Raw genomic sequence first — 21860 nt, 5'->3', positions numbered from 1 at the left:
ATAAATTTCTATCCTTCCAACTACCAACAGACTAGCGCTAATATAGGTTTAATTAATCAAGATATTGTAAAATAGTAGTTAAAGGGTAATTTTCAATAGATGCCCCACAGATAAGTAATACTATTTATGAGTCTAGAAATACTAGACAGTAAATTATTGATATATATCAGATGACATGGGGGGTACTCACTGTCCTCAATGCTAAATGTATCAAAAGGGGGAAAGAAAAGAAGGACATCAAGTGCGAGCACTCAAAGAAAAAGTGGTGGAAAAACACAATTACCATGCCCTAAATGCAAGAAGAAGAGGGCAATCTAATCAGGGAAATTAAAATATAACTTTTATTTCATAAATAATTAATAAAGAAGTGTTGTGTGAGTGTATTAAAACTTAGATTTAAAAAAATGTTTTTTCATGATGATTTGTACCAATACACGCAATATATCCACCTTTGGTGTAGATATATAGATGATCTATTTATTATTTGGACTGGAAGTCAAAACACATTCAGAGAATTTATAACTATGCTGAACAATAACGATCTAAACCTTAATTTGACATATCACATGAGCACTGAAATGGTTGAATTTCTTGATGTAAGAATATATAAGAATGCTGATAATCAATTGAGATTTGATCTCTTCCAAAAAAAAACCTGCCACTAATTCTATACTGCAGTTTGATAGCTGCCATACCGTACAAACAAAAAGAGCAATACCAACAGAATTCCTGCGTATTAGACGTAATTGCTCAGATGATACTACATTTTACAAAAGAGCAAAGGAACGTAAAATACGTCTTAGAGATAGAGGTTATACGCGTCAAATTATCAGGAAAGCTTTCCAGAAAGCCAGACATACTTCTAGAGATCAATTATTAGTGACGAAGATAAAGAGTACTAGTACTGATGATAAAATCAGATTTGTAAGTACATATAACACAGAGCACAAGTCAATATGTGATATACTGAATAGACATACTAATATCTTGAAGTCAGGTGATGACTTAGCACGATTTGTGGGTGATAGAATTCTCACCAGTTGGAGGAGAGGACCCACAATTGGGAACAAATTAGTAAGGAGTCATTTTGTGAGAAAAATGAGTAATACCTATATTTGTGGCACATATACTTGTGGATTGTGTAGTTTTTGTAAATATGTGATAAATTTCAGAGAATTTTGGACATTCACTGGAAGCATAAAGAGAATGTATGGATTTGCGAACTGCAGAACAAGGAATGTTGTATACTGCTTAGCTTGCGTATGTGGCAAAAAATACATTGTTATCACAACACGTGAATTACGGATTAGGCTTGGTGAACATCTTAATAGCATTAAGAATTGTCAAGATGACAATAAAAAGAACAAGAAGAGCCTAACCCCTGTAGCCAGACACTATTTGAAATTTCATGGCACCAAACCGACTCTAAACATATATGTCCTACAAGTAATAAAACCTGGTATAAGAGGTGGTAATGTAGAATCCATGCTATTACAAGCAGAATGTAGATGGATCTTTTGGCTGAATACATTGGCACCATCTGGAATAAATGAACAAGATGGATATGGTTCCTTTCTGTAATAACGTCGGACCTATCCTTATAATTGGTATTTTTAAGTGACTTTACTACATTTGTTCACAACTTTTAATTTCTGATGTATATTGATTATATCAGGGACAACCAACTGCCTGGGGTGTTTTCTTCAAGGCCAATCCATCGCCCTGATACATCTAATTATAAGGATATTACTAATGTATATATTCTATAATTATATTTATATGCCACATTAATATTTATGAAATTAACTTTTTTTCAGACACATAGTAGTGTTCATGGCAATATCCAATTTTGGAGTAACAACAATGCCTCTTCTAAATGATATATGCATAATGGGCAAATTGCTTAGATATTGTTATACATCATGGATCTAACTATGGACAGTAAATATCTATTTATGGACAGTAAGTATCTATATTTATGGATATGGTGATACCCCTCTAACACTATTCTGTTGAATACCCATTACTATTAAAGTGTTTCCGTACAGACATGTAATTGTCTATTTATGTTGCTAGCACATTCCATATTAGTGGTATTGGTATCTCAGTATTTATATGTTAGGGTTTCCTAATAATAATAATTTCTAACGGATTATACATTGTTATACATGACTGATCAAATTAAGGACTGTATAGACAGTGAATATCCATATTTATGGGTATGGTTGCACCCCCCTGTAATACCATTCTGTCTAACACCTATCACTACTATAGTGATTCTTCACAGACATATAATTACTTATTTACTTGGTTAGTACACTCCAGGTCTTTTAGAACGTGTATCCAACTATTTATGCGCTTATTCACATTGTTAACACATTATGATCTGTTGCATTGGTATTTGCATCGAATAGTAATGGATCGTATACACAAAGCTGTTATTCTGGCAACATATTGTCTCCCAGCAATTCGCATTTATTATTATTTATTATATAAGATGCATCAGAATTAAAATGTGCTGTTTACATGTGAACACCGCTGCAATGCGATTTGATAACCCGCGGACGTGTTGTGACGCGTCATTCAGGATAACCAATCCTGTTGCTGATCTTGTGATAGGCTGACATAGGGGTGTGTGTTCACAACCCTTTTCTGATTGGATATCTGGCTATACATAAGGAGGAGGGCATACCCAACTCAGGTTGGCCTTTGACAAAGCCATTTGCCGGCGAAATGCGCATTAGTCGGTATCCTGAGTTGACAACCCTGTGAATTGTTTAAACTGTACTAAGCTTTAATAGATATTGGCTGTGTTCAGAGTTGCACTATTTTTTTACTTTTACTGTTGCGAGGCTAAGTCTCTTTATACTTGTCATTGGCAATGGTATTAATTGGTAACGGTGCTTTCTCTAACAGCTTTCAAATTTTCAGCTCCCCAGTTTTTTCTTAGTATTTTCTTAGTATTTACCAGCTAATCTTCATTTTGCCACTCACCTTGGAGTTTGCACCACTTTATAATTAATTGTTGTGAGACTCTAGTCTCTTTTATAGTATTTTGGTGCGATTCCCTTGTGGTTTATTTTGGCATATTACTTGATATACTAAGTTATTGTTTTTTATTGGTTGCCAACTCACTTTTCAGTTATTAATCTAAGTTTTAATACACTCACACAACACTTCTTTATTAATTATTTATGAAATAAAAGTTATATTTTAAATTTCCCAGATTAGATTGCCCTCTCCTTCTTGCCTTTAGGGCATGGTAATTGTGTTTGTCCTCCACTTTTTCTTTGAGTGCTCGCACTTTATGTCCTTCTTTCCTTTCCCCCTTTTGATTAATTAATCAAGACCATATAGTCATATATACATCTAAAATGGTGACACTGACCATATCAGAGAGTATTGCCCATGCACAAGATTATAGAATTATTCCCATTTGTCTTAAAGTACTCGCAAACATATTGAACAAGCAAATGTTTGCACTTTATTAATTGGCTGTTAAATATTGATGTCTATATTTGGTCAATAACTCGTGATAGCAGAAGTAAAAGTTGTCTGTGCATCATATGGATGACTGACTTTTCCGATATCCAATCCAATATTTTTACAGCATTTTTTGAAAATGGTATTATAGTTTGCATTGTCATTATTCTAATGGTAATGGTAATGATATTGGGAGACAAAAAATGGCCAAAAAATATAATCTGCAAGATTAGAATCAACCCCTATGTGTCAATATTGATTCTAAATGAAAAACAATAATTGGTGCTAGTGCTAGAGTATTCAGAGTAACTAGGACTTGTATAAATCTTTTTTTTCCGTGACAAGAATTAATTTGCTAATAATATATTGTATATTATAGAACAAAATGTTTTTTTTTTTCAGTTTTATTGCAGCAGTAAGCAGTGGGTTATACTAAAAAGAAATCATGGCAATACGTATTTTTTTTTAAACTTTAGTTTGTACAGGGTCCATTACTTCCTATCACACCCCCACAAGGGGAATGTGGTCTCTACCAAAAGGAACAAGAACAACTTCTCCTTTTAAGAGGTTACTAGGAGAGATGTGTACTAGTTTTCACAGGGCTCCAGCAACAGGAAGTCAATTTCTTGCCCATGCCCATTAGGTGACTTTTGCTGTACAAATCTTGTGCCAAGATCACTGAACAGAACTTCCTACAGGCAGTGTCTACACTGAAAAGTGCTAATTTTGCAAGTAAAATAGTAAGTAGTTTGATTTTTACCAGAAGATGCTTCTTTTTTATCTTTACTTTGATTCAACATATTTTTATCTCTCTAAAAACAAAACTAAAATATATATTTATATATTTATATATAATACACATTTTTCCCCTATTCAGCTCTTGTGAGATCCAAAGTTGCAGAAGCTGATAAAAGTCAGCTTTAGTATGCGCCTTCAGTCTTAATAGTAATTGTGTTAGTGTGTGTATATTATCTATAGATGTATTTTATTTATTTTGAAACACCGTTCCACCAACTACCCCTGTTTTTTCATTGGTTTTCAGTATTTTGTGTTAAGGAAAGCTAGAAATCTGATTGGGCTACCTGGCAACTTTTTTGTTCAGTGGGCTCCTAAATTTACTTGCCAGTTGAAATCCTGTTATTTAGAGTGCATATGAATCAGAACAAATCTAGCATTGACTTGAACAGGCCATAAGTAGGTAAAGTTACTTAAAAATTATATTGAATATTTTCACTCACCAGGAAACGGTCTCATCGTAAATGAACTGTGAACAAATAAAACATATATATTAAAGATATGTCTTAATTAACAACACACTATAAAGAAACACATTTCTTTTATTCAGGACAATCTTTAAAAATAATAATGATCCAATAATTTTAATCTCATTAAATAGGTAATAACATATATGAAGGGTACCCAAAATTTGTAGGGTGTGTGCGTCTGTCTTTGTGCATTTTCTGTGGATGTCTCTGTGAGGGTGTGTATGTGTGTCTTTTTGCATTTTCTGTGGATGTCTCTGTGAGGGTGGGTGTGTATGTCTTTGTGCATTTTCTGTGGATGTCTCTGTGAGGGTGTGTATGTATGTCTTTGCATTTTCTGTTGCTGTCTCTGTGAGGGTGGGTGTTTATGTCTTTGTGCATTTTCTGTGGATGTCTGTGAGGGTGTGTGCATATGTCTGTGCATTTTCTATGGGTGTCTCTGTGAGGGTGTGTGCGTATGTCTCTGTGCATTTTCTATGGGTGTCTCTGTGAGGGTGTGTGTATGTATATCTGTGTATTTTCTCTGGATGCCTCTGTGAGGGTGGGTGTGTATGTCTGTGTGTTTTTTGCGGTTGTCTCTGTGAGGGTGTGTGTGTGTATATGTATGTCTGTGTTTTCTGTGGATGTCTCTGTGAGGGTGTGTGCGTATGTCTGTGTGTTTTCTGTGGGTGTCTCTGTGAGAGTGTATGTGTGTGAATGTCTGTGTGTTTTCTGTGGAATTCTCATTGAGGGTGTGTATGTATGTCTTGGTGTGTTTTCTGTGGGTGTCTCTCTCTGTGTGCGTGTGTGTGTGTGTATGTCTTTGTGTGTTTTCTGAGGATGTCTCTGTGAAAAAGCGGGAATGCAAGCTTACGAGCCAGCCGTTTTTGGTTCAGCACCCTGGATAGCGCTTGCTGATTGGTGGGTACATTTAGCCACCAATAAGCAAGCTGCACCCAGGTGCTGAACCAAAGATGGGCCAGCTCGTAAGCTTTACATTCCTGCTTTTTCAAATAAAGATACTAATAGAACAAAGAAAAATTCATAACAGGAGTAAATTTGAAAATTGCATGCTCTATCTGAATTATGAAAGAAAATAATTGGGTTTAGTGTCCCTTTGACAACCTCTTTCTCAAAACTTGTTCTAGAGGACCATGAACGTGAAGTTTAGTGTATCACTAATAGCCCATTCATTATAATGCCATGATAACATTAAAGATATAAGCACATTTGAATTATAATGATAATATTATGCATGCTTTTGCAGCTGCTAGCCATATCCTGCAGTGTCTGTATGAGAGCATGCATCTGACTACTAGTTACCACTGACAAGAGAGACAATGAAGATCATTGCTTATGAGCTGTATATCTCTTTCCCTATAGAAATGAGCAGCTAGGAGCAGCGTCCCACTGAGTTGCAGGCTCTGATTGTTCTATACGCTTTTGCAAAATAAATAAAAAAAAGTGCCATGGTTGGATCGTACCAGAGGATGCAAAGGTCACTATAATTTTTATTATGCAAAAAAGGATGCATGCCTATTTTTTTTTTTTTAAACAATGTCAAGCACTGTATTAAATTAAAGAGCTGTAAGTAATACATTTAATATAAAGGGGCAATAAAGTCAAAATTAAATTTTCATGATTCAGAAAGAGCCTGGAATTTTAAACAAATTTCAAATTTACTTTTACTTTAAATTGTGCTTAGTTCTCTCAGTCTCCTTTGTTAAAGAGTCATCCTAGTTAAGCTCAGGAGCGTGCATGTGTCCTTAGCCATCTGGCAGCAGTGTTAGCAACAATGGTTACATCAATGTTATACATAGTTACAAAAACTGCTGCCACAGAATGCTATAGACACTTGATGGCAGCAAAGTTTGCAATAATTTTTATAGCAATGTTATACATAGTTGCAAACACTGGTGTCATATGGCTAAGGACATGGGCAAGCTCCTGAGCTTACTAAGGATTACTCTGTAACCAAGGATACCAAGAGAACTAAGCAAAATTCATATTAAAAGTAAATTGGAAAGTTATATAAAATTGCATGCTTTTTCTGAATTATGGATGTTTCATTTTGTCTGTCCCTTTAATTAAAGGAGATGAAAGTCAAAATTAAACTTTAATGCTTCAGAAAGAGTATGCAATTTTAAGAGAATTTTCTGTTTATTTTTGTTCTCTTGGTATTCTTTGTTGAAAAGCATACATAGGTAGGCTCAAGAGCAGCAATGCACTACTGGAAGCTAGCTGCTGATCATAGCCTATACACATATGCCTCCTGTCATTTACTCACTAGATGTGTTTAGCTAGCTCCCAGTAGTGCATTACTGTTCTGAGGCTATGTAGGAGTAAAACACATAGTTATCTGCAAGCCAAACTTCTATATCCCTTTAAGGTATACCTGCAATTGCCCTTTAGTACATTTTTAGGATTTGTTTTAGTTACTTAAAACAGCCTTTGCTTGTAACATTATCCTGTAGCAAAGCTGTAGGAAATAAAAATATCTACATTATCCTACTGAATAATTCAATAGATTCCAAAAATATAATGCTCAAGGAGAAATGAATATATTGTCTAACAAGGTTATTATGGTAAAATGTTAGCAAAAGCCTGGGGAATTACAGCTCTAGCTATGTAGTGGGTACAATTACATAGTAACTGGGAACTAAAACCTATTTTCATTTTGCCAACGTTACATATATATAGGTCACCACTAGGTGGCCCTACAGCTCCATCATCTAGCTATGTTTTAGCATGAGTTGCTTTGCACTGTTAAATTGCCCTTAAAACAAATTAATGAAGCAAAGAACCGTTATTTGAAAGACTTTTCCTAGAAGGCTGCACCAAGGATTTCTCAAAAAAAAAAAAAGCTATAAAAATGTAACATAGTAGCAGCCAGCAGAAAGGCAGAAAAACGTAATTAAATTTGATGGGAAACAAACATTTCATTTGTGCTAAATATTGCTAATCTTCTACAGGAATTATATGATCAATTGAATCTGTTTTCTATAGGATCAAATGCATGTCTATCACACAGAGTTTAATTAGACGTAAAGGATGAAAAACACACATTGCTAAATATTTTAATAATTCAAAGTTTTTTCCCCCCTTAAATCTCTCTTTGAAGATGTCCTCAATAATTTTACAAAGGCAGCCATTTAACCCGTTGGTTGCCTGCAATAATTTTAATAAAAAGGGCAAGAATGGAGAACGTTAATCAAATTGCCCTAGGAAGGAACTTTTCGTTCAAGTACTATGTCACTTCAGGAAGGATTATTTTAAACGTTAAAGAGCAATTTCTGCAATGGTAACAATATATTATTGCAGAAGAGATTTAAAAGAAATTGAAGTCAGATGAAATGTACTGGAAATGATAGCATTTAAGACAGAATGTTATAATGCAATATGATTCAACAGCCTTAAGGAAACAATAAAGCAAAGGTTGCTCCTTACAAATCATTCTCGCTGCCACTGGATACATCAATAAAACACACACTTGTGTGAAATATGACTTTTTAAAAAGAATTCCTAGTAAAATACTAGAATGAAACAATAACTATAAACATATTCTAATGACCTTAAATTACTGTATTCCTTTTGATCATTAAGCATCAGAACACTACTACAGTTATGTCATTAATATTGAGATTAAAAACCGCTATTGGAACTGTGCTCATTTATCTGTATCGGTTTGTATATTTTCTTTATTTGTATAATGCTTTCATTTGAATTTCTTTATAGCACTTCATCATGTAAAGACATAAGACAGAGTAAGGATAGTAATAATGTTATATTATACCTATAGGGCCAGACTACAAGTGGAACGCTATCAGATTTTTTTCTTTCTAACACTTATGGCTAAGTCCTTTAGTTATAGAATAGTCTTACTACATTTATAAATCTATTTATATGAGCTTTTGAATCCATAGATATTTATAATTAGAGGCTAAATTCTTAGCTTGTCCCTTTAATTAAGCTGTCTGCTGTTTTATTTTTAATAGGAACTCCACTATGTTCCTGTTAGGTGAGGGTTAACTATGTGATGCTCCGATTGCTTAAAGGGACACTAAACCCAAATTTTTTCTTTCATGATTCAGATAGCGCTGCGGAATCTGTTGGTGCTCTACAAATAACCGATAATAATAATAATAATAATAATAATAGAGCATGCAATTTTAAGCAACTTTCTAATTTACTCCTATTATCAATTTTTCTTCGTTCTCTTGCTATCTTTATTTAAAAAGCAGGAATGTGATGCATAGGAGCCGGCCCATTTTTGGTTGAGAACCTGGGTTATGCTTGCTTATTAGTGGGTAAATGTCAGCCTCCAATACGCAAGCGCTATTAATAGTGCTGAACCTAAAATGGTCTGGCTGCTAAGATTTACAGTCCTGCTTTTAAAATAAAGATAGCAAGAGAACGAAGAAAAATTGATAATAGGAGTAAATTAGAAAGTGGCTCGCATGCTAACCCGTAACCACGTTAGACCAACTGTGCCAAACCCGGTTGTCGTTATGCATATTTTACATTCCAATGTTCTTCACATAGAAGAAAATGTTCTTTTTATTTTTAAATATATATTTCTATATATTTCCATACCTATAAATCTATATGAATATATAGAGGTATATATATATAAATACACACACTCATATTTATTGTTATATTTTAATGCATATTTTCTGCATATTTTTTTTAACCCTTACACTTTACGCTAGATCTTCACTTGCGCTGACCCGTAATATGCGCACTAGTTAGTGTGGTCACGATATTGATTATCGCATCCGGAGCTAACAACAGTTCAGATAATCTTTAACATACACAAATGTTAAAAATATAAACTGCCCTAGAATGATGAATGCTGCAGACAATCACTGCTTGATCCTTTTGTATCTGCAGGACAGGCGTGGCAAAGGTATGACTAATAATCAGCATTAGTATATTGTTAGAAACATATATCAAGGGCTAGTTAGTCAGAAAATTGTTAGACGGGTTAATAAGCAGTGAGGTTTCATCTATTTACTGTATAAATTGTAATTCAATATATTAAAATCCAATTTTATAAAATATGAAAGTAAAATGTACACATTAAGTAACACCGTTATGCCTAATGCTATGACATATATTATAATTTCATATGTCTTGGAGGGGGAAAATGCTGTCAGTACATGTGCTCCGGCAGTTTCCCTATCCTGAATGCTAAATGCTGTGTGCTCCAGTGACGGTCCGGCATGAGAACAGAAAGGTCCATACCCCGTCTTGTCATGTCACACATTTTGCAGTCCATTATTCTGAAATGAGAATGCAGTTGCAACTGGATGTCATGAGATCCTATATCTGATTATCATTACAGGCAGAATATTAATCATGTAAGAACAAAGAGAAATACGTTAGAGAAGTACTTCGAAATGTATTCCTTCTTGCCAAATGGGCTCTCAGAATGTGATCACAGCTTAAAAGCCTTGTAAGAAAACTAGCTGCAGCTAAAATGGTATCTGTTCCTTCTTAATAATAGTAATAGACTCAACGATTGTCAATTACAACAAACCTTATAAAGTGGACTGTTATTCCAATCAATCTGATTCCACACCCATCTTTGAGGCATGAATCTGCAGACTAGTGGCTCAGCAAACAGGCAGAAGAATGACTTTGGTGACTGTGTCAGCAGACTTACATGTCCTGTTGATGTCACCAATAAGGTCACTGATGTGTATTATGAGTGCAGAATCGTTCATGATAAATAATTGTGCACAGTTAAAAAAATTGAATTAAAAAACAATCCTGGCTTAAGCTGGGTGATCATTAATTAATAAGCAGTCATTTAGAGGTATGCTTGCTAATTATTTAACAGCCATAATAGTTTAAAAATGATATGCTCTAATTTGTTTTAGCCCTGCTAAGGGGTTAAACACACAGCAGAAGTACCACTCAAGACCTGCAGAGCACTGCTGTTCCCGAACAGAAACGGCCACTGATCCAATCTGCAGATCTAGTTACACTGCTGAGCTTTGTGGCTAGCGCTGCTTATTGGATCAGTAGTGCTCTGCGAGTCCTGAGCTGTGCTTCTACTTTGTGTTTAACCCTTTTGCTGAGGATAAACACAAAGTAGTGCAGGTTCAAAAGTCGTAAAATAACAAGCTCTAACAAATTAGAGCATGTCATAGACTATTATTGGCCCTTTAAAGGGACATTCCGATTAAAATTTAAATGCACATCGATGAAATACATCTTTGAATAGAAATGTATTTGCAATATACATGTATTAGAAAAAATGCTTCTAATAAAAACACTGTTTTAGTGTTAACATTTTTCACTGCAAGTGAAGCATAGCTAGATATTCTCAGTGCACCAGCATTTTAAACACTGCAGCTGCTCACAACGCCAGTGGTTCTTGTATCATGTCAGCAATTAACTAATTGAGTCATTAGTAGATGGTACAAGTCTCTCTGAGCATGTGCTGTGTTTAAAATACTGGTGCACGGTGCATACTTAAATACACATTTTAAACAGCTACATGTATATTACAAAAAAGCTTCTATTCAAAACTGAAATACATCCATGTGGATTCCAATTTTGGCTAGAATGTCTCTTTAAGCCTTTTTAGAAGGATACATATGATGGATAGATAGGTAGGCTGTATCATTGTTCGGTTTATTTTGTAAATAAAGCTTTATATTTTTTTAATTTACTATGGCCTAGATTTGGAGTTTGGCGGTAGCCGTGAAAACCAGCGTTAGAGGCTCCTAACGCTGGTTTTAGGCTACCACCGGTATTTGGAGTCATTCAAAAAAGGGTCTAACGCTCACTTTTCAGCCGCGACTTTTCCATACCGCAGATCCCCTTACGACAATTGCGTATCCTATCTTTTCAATGGGATCTTTCTAACTCCGGTATTTAGAGTCGTGTCTGAAGTGAGCGTTAGAAATCTAACGACAAAACTCCAGCCGCAGAAAAAAGTCAGTAGTTAAGAGCTTTCTGGGCTAACGCCGGTTATAAAGCTCTTAACTACTGTGCTCTAAAGTACACTAACACCCATAAACTACCTATGTACCCCTAAACAAGGCCCCCCCACATCGCCGACACTCGATTAAATTTTTTTAACCACTAATCTGCCGACCGCCACCTACGTTATACTTATGTACCCCTAATCTGCTGCCCCTAACACCGCCGACCCCTATATTAAATTTATTAACCCCTAACCTGCCCCCCACAACGTCGCCGCCAGCTACCTACAATAATTATCCCCTAATCTGCCTACCGCAAAGAGCCGCCACCTACATTATAGCTATGTACCCCTAATCTGCTGCCCCTAACACCGCTGACCCCTATATTATATTTATTAACCCCTAATCTGCCCCCCTCAACGTCGCCTCCACCTGCCTACACTTATTAACCCCTAATCTGCCGAGCGGACCGCACCGCTACTATAATAAAGTTATTAACCCCTAATCCGCCTCACTAACCCTATAATAAATAGTATTAACCCCTAATCTGCCCTCCCTAACATCGCCAACACCTAACTTCAATTATTAACCCCTAATCTGCCGACTGGAGCTCACCGCTATTCTAATAAATGTATTAACCCCTGAAGCTAAGTCTAACCCTAACACCCCCCTAAATTAAATATAATTTTAATCTAACAAAATTAATTAACTCTTCTTAAATAAATTATTCCTATTTAAAGCTAAATACTTACCTGTAAAATAAATCCTAATATAGCTACAATATAAATTATAATTATATTATAGCTATTTTAGGATTTATATTTATTTTACAGGTAACTTTGTATTTATTTTAACCAGGTACAATAGCTATTAAATAGTTAAGAACTATTTAATAGCTAAAATAGTTAAAATAATTACAAATTTACCTGTAAAATAAATCCTAACCTAAGTTACAATTAAACCTAACACTACACTATCAATAAATTAATTAAATAAAATACCTATAATTATCTACAATTAAACCTAACACTACACTATCAATAAATAAATTAAATACAATTCCTACAAATAAATACAATGAAATAAACTAACTAAAGTACAAAAAATAAAAAAGAACTAAGTTACAAAAAATAAAAGAATATTTACAAACATTAGAAATATATTACAACAATTTTAAACTAATTACACCTACTCTAAGCCCCCTAATAAAATAACAAAGCCCCCCAAAATAAAAAATGCCCTACCCTATTCTAAATTACTAAAGTTCAAAGCTCTTTTACCTTACCAGCCCTGAACAGGGCCCTTTGCGGGGCATTCCCCAAGAAGTTCAGCTCTTTTTCCTGTAAAAAAAAACATACAATACCCCCCCCCCAACATTACAACCCACCACCCACATACCCCTAATCTAACCCAAACCCCCCTTAAATAAACCTAACACTAAGCCCCTGAAGATCTTCCTACCTTTAGTCGTCTTCACCCAGCCGAGCCAAATTCTTCATCCAAGCGGAGCAAGAAGAGGTCCTCCATCCGGTAGAAGTCTTCATCCAAGCGGGGCAGAAGAGGTCTTCCATCCGATTGAAGTCTTCATCCAAGAGGCATCTTCTATCGTCATCCATCCGGAGCGGCAGCATCCTGAAGACCTCCGACGCGGAACATCCATCCTGGCCGACGACTGAACGATGAATGACGGTTCCTTTAAATGACGTCATCCAAGATGGCATCCCTCGAATTCCGATTGGCTGATAGGATTCTATCAGCCAATCGGAATTAAGGTAGGAATATTCTGATTGGCTGATGGAATCAGCCAATCAGAATCAAGTTCAATCCGATTGGCTGATCCAATCAGCCAATCAGATTGAGCTCGCATTCTATTGGCTGTTCCGATCAGCCAATAGAATGCAAGCTCAATCTGATTGGCTGATTGGATCAGCCAATCGGATTGAACTTGATTCTGATTCCATCAGCCAATCAGAATATTCCTACCTTAATTACGATTGGCTGATAGAATCCTATCAGCCAATTGGAATTCGAGGGACGCCATCTTGGATGACGTCATTTAAAGGAACCGTCATTCATCGTTCAGTCGTCGGCCAGGATGGATGTTCCGCGTCGGAGGTCTTCAGGATGCTGCCGCTCCGCTCCGGATGGATGACGATAGAAGATGCCTCTTGGATGAAGACTTCAATCGGATGGAAGACCTCTTCTGCCCCGCTTGGATGAAGACTTCTACCGGATGGAGGACCTCTTCTTGCTCCGCTTGGATGAAGAATTTGGCTCGGCTGGGTGAAGACGACTCAAGGTAGGGAGATCTTCAGGGGCTTAGTGTTAGGTTTATTTAAAGGGGGTTTGGGTTAGATTAGGGGTATGTGGGTGGTGGGTTGTAATGTTGGGGGGTATTGTATTTTTTTTTACAGGAAAAAGAGCTGAACTTCTTGGGGCATGCCCCGCAAAGGGCCCTGTTCAGGGCTGGTAAGGTAAAAGAGCTTTGAACTTTAGTAATTTAGAATAGGGTAGGGCATTTTTTTATTTTGGGGGGCTTTGTTATTTTATTAGGGGGCTTAGAGTAGGTGTAATTAGTTTAAAATTGTTGTAATATATTTCTAATGTTTGTAAATATTTTTTTATTTTTTGTAACTTAGTACTTTTTTATTTTTTGTACTTTAGTTAGTTTATTTCATTGTATTTATTTGTAGGAATTGTATTTAATTTATTTATTGATAGTGTAGTGTTAGGTTTAATTGTAACTTAGGTTAGGATTTATTTTACAGGTAAATTTGTAAATATTTCAACTATTTTAGTTATTAAATAGTTCTTAACTATTTAATAGCTATTGTACCTGGTTAAAATAAATATTAATCCTAAAATAGCTATAATATAATTATAATTTATATTGTAGCTATATTAGGATTTATTTTACAGGTAAGTATTTAGCTTTAAATAGGAATAATTTATTTAATAAGAGTTAATTAATTTCGCTAGATTAAAATTATATTTAAGTTAGGGGGTGTTAGTGTTAGGGTTAGACTTAGCTTTAGGGGTTAATACATTTATTAGAATAGCGGTGAGCTCCAGTCGGCAGATTAGGGGTTAATAATTGAAGTTAGGTGTCGGCGATGTTAGGGAGGGCAGATTAGGGGTTAATACTATTTATTATAGGGTTAGTGAGGCGGATTAGGGGTTAATAACTTTATAATAATAGCGGTGCGGTCCGCTCGGCAGATTAGGGGTTAATAAGTGTAGGCAGGTGGAGGCAACATTGTGGGGGGCAGATTAGGGGCTAATAAATATAATATAGGGGTCGGCGGTGTTAGGGGCAGCAGATTAGGGGTACATAGGGATAATGTAAGTAGCAACGGTTTACGGAGCGGCAGATTAGGGGTTAATAATAATATGCAGGGGTCAGCGATAGCGGGGGCGGCAGAATAGGGGTTAATAAGTGTAATGCTAAGGGTGTTTAGACTCGGGGTACATGTTAGAGTGTTAGGTGCAGACGTAGGAAGTGTTTCCCCATAGGAAACAATGGGGCTGCGTTAGGAGCTGAACGCGGCTTTTTTGCAGGTGTTAGGTTTTTTTTCAGCTCAAACAGCCCCATTGTTTCCTATGGGGGAATCGTGCACAAGCACGTTTTTGAGGCTGGCCGCGTCCGTAAGCAACTCTGGTATCGAGAGTTGCAGTGGCGTTAAATATGCTCTACGCTCCTTTTTTGGAGCCTAACGCAGCCATTCTGTGGACTCTCAATACCAGAGTTATTTTAAAGGTGCGGCCAGAAAAAAGCCAGCGTTAGATACGCGGGTCGTTACCGACAAAACTCTAAATCTAGCCGAATGTTTGTTTTTGTCAGATAACCCTGAATCATGGAATTCTTACCTCCCAAAAACAACAGAAAATAATTATCTGCATGGTTAATTTCTCAATCTTGAAATCCTAAAGTCAAATGTGCACGATTAATAACAAACAAAACGGCGTTTGGTGGCTTTAGCAATTATGTCACAGGTTGAAGGGCCTGTATGTTGACTGATCCCTTTTAATAGTGTTCAGTGATGCTAATAAGTAACGTTTGCGATCAACCTGTTGTTATCCAAAACCATAGTGATATGTGTGAATATCTCTTTAAGGGATTTAAACAGGGGTGTCATCAGTATAGTGCATATATGTGTTTGTAAGATTATGGAACTGGCTAATTGTTATTAGTGTAAAAGTGTTTATTATACATTAAATACGCGAGGATCCGAATGCGGAAGTAGGAGGCAGCTTTAACCGTTCGGCTCTTTTCAGAGCTAAATTTATTCTTGTTGAAGATCACCAAACTAATATCAGGATTTGCACAGATCTTATTTTGGTGATCTTTTACAAGAATAAATCTGGTTTCCGAAAAGAGCAAAACGGCATAAGCGGCCTCCTACTTCTTCATTCGGGTACTCATATCTATTATATATTTTTTATTCATTTAGTTTGGTGATGTTGCTTCCTAACATCCTAACAACATCTAATACGGTGGGGATAATGTCAGTGTATTTTGTGCATGCTAAAAAACAATGTTATTTCCAAAACTTTTGGGGTTCTCAGTTCAGTAATAAATGGAAAAGTGTTATCAGATGCCCTTTTTGCTGTGGAATTCTAGAAGTGAAAAATGGCCGCACAAATGTGTCATTAAGCTTCCAGAATTTTGATTGTTATCAGCCAAAGCATACAGACACATCTTTAGGACCATTTTTCACTAAATTGATATTGTAAAATAAGCAATAAAAATATCTGATCATGATCACATGGATATTGAAAAGGGCTCATATGTAGCCATAACATGTTGATAATTTTAAACAATATTTATCAACCTCTTAGTAAGTTTTATTTTCCATTTAAAGAATTTAACTAATGTAGGATAAAAACCCTTGAAATAACAAGCTGGAAAAAGTGCTACGCTCATGCGCACATTGTCTTTCAGGTTTTCGTCGTGCTCAAAAGATTTGCCTTGCAAATGACCCATTTTATTTTTAGTGATTAACATTCAAGAACTGCACCAGTTCACTTTATTGTACGGGGTAAATAATGCTATACATGATGGAATTTAAATAAAAATCCCCAGAACAATTATATGTAATAAAAACAGGAAATCATTAAATATGTCACATCAAGAATAAAAGAATTATCTATATCACATAAGTTTTGCATGCAGATTGATGTTAGAAGCTCAAAAAATACTGTTGATCTCTTCAGTAACAAAAGGATTTAACTCAATGATGTATGTGTATTGTTTACAACCAATTATCTGTCCGTCATTTCTCATATGTTCTGAGAAATCATTATGTATCATCCATGCATATTCTCTTCCAAATCAGCGTTTATAAAAATACATGTTGGTCGTTTGCCAGATTATTTCAGCTGCAAAGGCTTGATAAGGATATTTTGCAGTCAACAATTTCCTTATCTAACAGACTGGAAAAAAAAAATGAAGAAAAAAAAAGTCTTTTTTTTCATGCAGCTGTTGGATTGACTACATAATGAGTTTGAGATTATGTTAATTATGATAATGCAAACTGCACTTAAATTTCAAATCAGCTAAGCAGGTTAAAGTGGCGTGGTGACAGAAATAATGTACTGTCAAAAAAGCGACGCAGAAAACAAACTACAAGTATTTGGTAGAATTCTGATAAAAAGGGGAAAGGTTTTTTGTCTGTGTGCTCCAAAAACTGCAAGACAGTTTGAACAAGTCGTTTAATAGTTTATGGAAAGCACATTTAATACGCAGCAAAATAAATGAAGTCTATGTAAATGCGCATCAGACCTTTTAAAGACTGTCAGCGAGTGCTGCTACACATTACTAGGCATACAAGGGGTTAATAACAGCTGTTACAAATACAAAGCAATTTGAATTTATTCTATTTCTTAGTCATAGAGTGCAGATTAACTGAAGCCAAGAAAAGAGAAATTATTTAAAATTATAACTTATGCTTACTTACCTTAAAATGTATTTTTTTACAACTAGAGGGTGTTAGTTCACTGTGTGTCATATAGATAACAACCAGCTAGATTACGAGTTTTGAGCGCTATAGAGATTTTAACGACCGCCACAAAAGCTGCGTTATTTCACCTCCCTATAGCGCTGGTATTATGAGTTTTAAAAAAGCACATTTGTGCGGGTGAAATGGTTGAGTTGAGCTCCATACCGCACCGAAAACAAGCGCTGCTTTGACGTGCTCGTGCACGATTTCCCCATAGACATCAATGGGGAGATCCGGCCAAAAAAAAAGCCTAACACCTGCAATCGCGGAATGAAAAGCCCCATTGATGTCTATGGGGAAATAAAAAGTTATGTTTAAACTTAACACCCTAACATAAACCCAGAGTCTAAACACCCCTTATATGCTGCCCCCAACATCGCCACCACCTACATAGTTATTAACCCCTAATCTGCCGCTCCCAACATCGCCGCCACCTACATAAAACTATTAACCCCTAATCTGCCGCCCCAACATACAGTTATTAACCCCTAATCTGCCGTCCCAATATCGCTGCCACTTACATAAAACTATTAACCGCTAATCTGCCACTATACTAAAGTTATTAACACCTAAACCTCTGGCCTCCCACATCACTACCACTAAATAAATCCATTAACCCCTAAACCTAACCCTAACGTAACCCTAAGCCTAAAAACCCCTAACTTTAACATAATTAAAATACAGCTAAACTAAAGTTACAATTATTAACTAAATAATACCTATTTTAAACTAAATACAAACTTGCCTGTAAAATAATACCTAAGCTAGCTACAATATAACTAATAATTATATTATAGCTAGCTTAGGTTTTATTTTTATTTCACAGGTAAGTTTGTATTTATTTTAACTAGGTAGACTAGTTAGTAAATAGTTATTAACTATTTACTAACTACCTAGTTAAAATAAATATAAACTTACCTGTGAAATAAAATCTAACCTGCCTTACACTAAAACCTAACATTACAAAAAAAATAAACACTAAAATTACTAAAAATAAAAATAACTAAATTACATAAAAAACAAACACTAAATTACAAAAAATAAGAAACAAATTATCACAAATAATAATAACGAATTACACCTAATCTAATAGTCCTATCAAAATAAAAGAGCACCCCCAAAATAAAAAAAAACAATCAGCCAATAGAATGAGAGCTCAATCCTATTGGCTGATTGGAACAGCCAATAGGATGAGAGCTCAATCCTATTGGCTGATTGGAACAGCCAATAAGATTTTAGCAGCTCTAATCCTATTGGCTGATGTAAATCTTTCAGCCAATAGGAATGCAAGGGACGCCATCTTGGATGACGTCACTTGCATTGAAGTTCCAGTGTACGGCAGAGACCGTATGAAGAGGATGCTCCGCACCGGATGTCTTCAGGATGGACCCGCTCCGCGCCGGATGGATGAAGATAGAAGATGCTGTCTGGATGAAGACTTCTTGCCACCTGGATGAGGACTTTGTCGGCTGGATGAAGATAGAAGAGGCCGCCTGGATAAAGACTTCTTGCCGCATGGATGATGACTTCGCCGGCTGGATGGATCCTTCAAGCGGGACTTCAAGAACTGTAAGTGGATCGTCGGGGGTTAGTGTTAGATTTTTTAAGGGTTTTTTGGATGGGTTTTATTTTTAGTTTAGGGTCTGGGCATGTAAAGAGCTAAATGCCCTTTTAAGGGCAATGCCCATACAAATGCCCATTTTGATAGGGCTATTAGATTAGATGTAATTGTTTTATTTTTGATAATTTGTTTCTTATTTTTCGTAATTTAGTGTTTTTTTTGTAATTTAGTTTTTTTTTTTGGTAATTTGATACTTTTTGTAATTTTTAGAGTAGTGTTAGGATTGTTTTCATGTGTAGTTTAGTTTAATTGGTAGTTAGTTTAATTGTAGTTTAATAATTATCTTAGTTTAATTGTTAGTTTAATTAATTTATTTAATTTGCCAGGTAAGTTTAAATTAAATTTAAGATAGGGAAATTGTAATTTTAATATAAAGTTTAATATAAAGTTAGGGGGTCGTTAGGTTTAGGGGTTAATAGTTTATTTAGTATATTTCGTTGCGGGGGGCTTGCGGTTTAGGGATTAATAGGTTTATTATAGCGGTGGTGTGGGCGGATGGCAGATTAGGGGTTAATAATATTTAAATAGTGTTTGCGATGCAGGAGGGCGGCGGTTTATGGGTTAATAGGTTTATTATAGTGGTGACGATGTCGGGGAGCGGCGGAATAGGGGTTAATACATTTTAATAGTGGCGGCGATATCGGGAGCGGCAGATTAGGGGTTAATAAATTTATTATAGTGTTTGCGATGCGGAAGGGCCTTGGTTTAGGGGTTAATAGGTAGTTTATGGGTGTTAGTGTACTTTTTAACACTTTAGTTATGAGTTTTATGGTACAGCTTTGTAGCGTAAAACTCATAACTACTGACTTTAGATGGCAGTACGGATCTTGTCGGTATAGGGTGTACCGCTCACTTTTTGGCCTCCCAGGCAAACTCGTAATACTGGCGCTATGGGAGTCCCATTGAAAAAGGACTTTTTTTTAAAAGTGCGGTACTGACGTTGCGTGACAGGCTAAAAGGTGTGCGATACACCTATACTGACAAGACTTGTAATAGCAGCGTTAGGGAAAATGAAGCCTTATGGGCCATAACGCTGCTTTTACACTCATAACGCCAAACTCGTAATCTAGCTGATGGTGCTAACGCCCGTGGAGTAATGTATGAGAGGGACAGTCTGCAGAGGCTTAGATATCAGTTAATCATAGAGGTAAAAAGTATATTTATATAACCGTGTTGGTTATGCAAAACTGGGGAATGGGTAATAAAGGGATGATCTATTTAAACAATAAAAAAATCTGGAGTAGACTGTCCCTTTAAAAGAACATAATTTAAGAGTATATTCTTATTGCATTATTGCTTGCCTATAGATTAACCACTACAAAGGGTTTAAAAAAGTTGGTCAGCTCCGCATAGGCAATGCACTATTGCTCTGGAAAATGAACAAAGTGTTTAACCTCTTTGTAGGTAGTGCCAGGCAATTATGCAGCAAGAAAATATTCCAAGTTAAATGGTTGGAAGACTGAAAAGGATATTGCACTTAAAACATTCTATCATGGATATGAAAGAGCAAACGTGAAGTGTTATAAATAACTTTGTAAAAAAAAAAAGATGACGTAAAAACGGATTCTAAAAATAATGGAAAATGCATGGTTGTGTGCAACTGATTTTCAAGATCAACTGCCGTTCAGGTGGAGAATGACACATTTCCAAAAGACTGACAAGAATACACAATGAAGCTAATGTTAGAGTTGAAAAGGATTATTTTGATCACATGCTTAATCTATATTGAGTAATTAAAAAAAGGTTTTTATTATCAAATCTATTTCAAAAATATAAACTGATATAATCTAAAAGCATCAAATAAGAAAAATATTTGATGCTTTTAGTATTGTTTAGATTTCTGAGATAGATTTTATAAGGATTTTTTTCTTCTTAAAAAGGAAGAGTCTACAGCTGCATTCATTACTTTTAGGAATTCAGAATCTGGCCACCAGGAGGAGGCAAAGACACCCCAGCCAAAGGCTTAAATACCACTTCCCTCATCCCCCAGTCATTCTTTGCCTCTCGTCACAGGAGGTTGGCAGAGAAGTGTACAGAAGTTCGAGAAAGTCTCTTATGGAGGGTAGTAATCTTTGCAATGGTACTGGAGATTTAAGTAATCCTGTCAGTCTCTCAGTGAGAGCATGGATGAAAGTTAGAGTCCCGAGATGCAAGGAGAGTTTTTCTGTGAACCAATCCCAACTCATATTAACAGCTCCTTTGGTAATCAGCGTTGACGAGTTTCCCTGCCTACCTTTCTTCACTCAAGTCCATGTCAGAAGCGAGCCTACTATCTGTCACACGGCATAGATTCCGGTAGGATCGTTTCATTTTATTTCAATATGTGAATCTAATGTTAACGAAACAAGGTAGGGTCCCAGTGGGACTAATTTTATCTTAATAAGGCATCATGGGTTAATATCTCCTGAGGGGGGTTATTGAACAGGGGGGGCTTTAATCATGTTTGTTATATGTTCTATCTGCAAATGTGTAGCTTTACTTAGGCTCACGGCCTGTACGGAACATAACTGCCTTTTTTTTTCTTTTCATAACGGCCTTCTTTTAATGATGCAATCTTTCCAGATTACGCACTCTTTTG

General features: G+C 35.9%; 1 protein-coding gene across 1 annotated transcript in view; it reads right to left on the bottom strand.

Moving 5' to 3' along the window:
- SLC24A3 (solute carrier family 24 member 3) overlaps nucleotides 1-21860 on the bottom strand; it is a 905365-nt gene that overhangs the window by 91334 nt on the left and 792171 nt on the right. The window contains exon 8 of the mRNA XM_053712005.1: nucleotides 4722-4747. Within this exon, the coding sequence (XP_053567980.1) occupies nucleotides 4722-4747 (26 nt within the window). The remainder of the gene's footprint in view (nucleotides 1-4721; nucleotides 4748-21860) is intronic.

The sequence above is a fragment of the Bombina bombina genome, chromosome 4, assembly GCF_027579735.1.
Source record: "Bombina bombina isolate aBomBom1 chromosome 4, aBomBom1.pri, whole genome shotgun sequence".
Classification (NCBI taxonomy): Eukaryota; Metazoa; Chordata; class Amphibia; order Anura; family Bombinatoridae; genus Bombina; species Bombina bombina.
The sequence above is the reverse complement of the archived record's forward strand: the minus strand, read 5'-3'. Positions and strand labels throughout refer to the sequence as shown.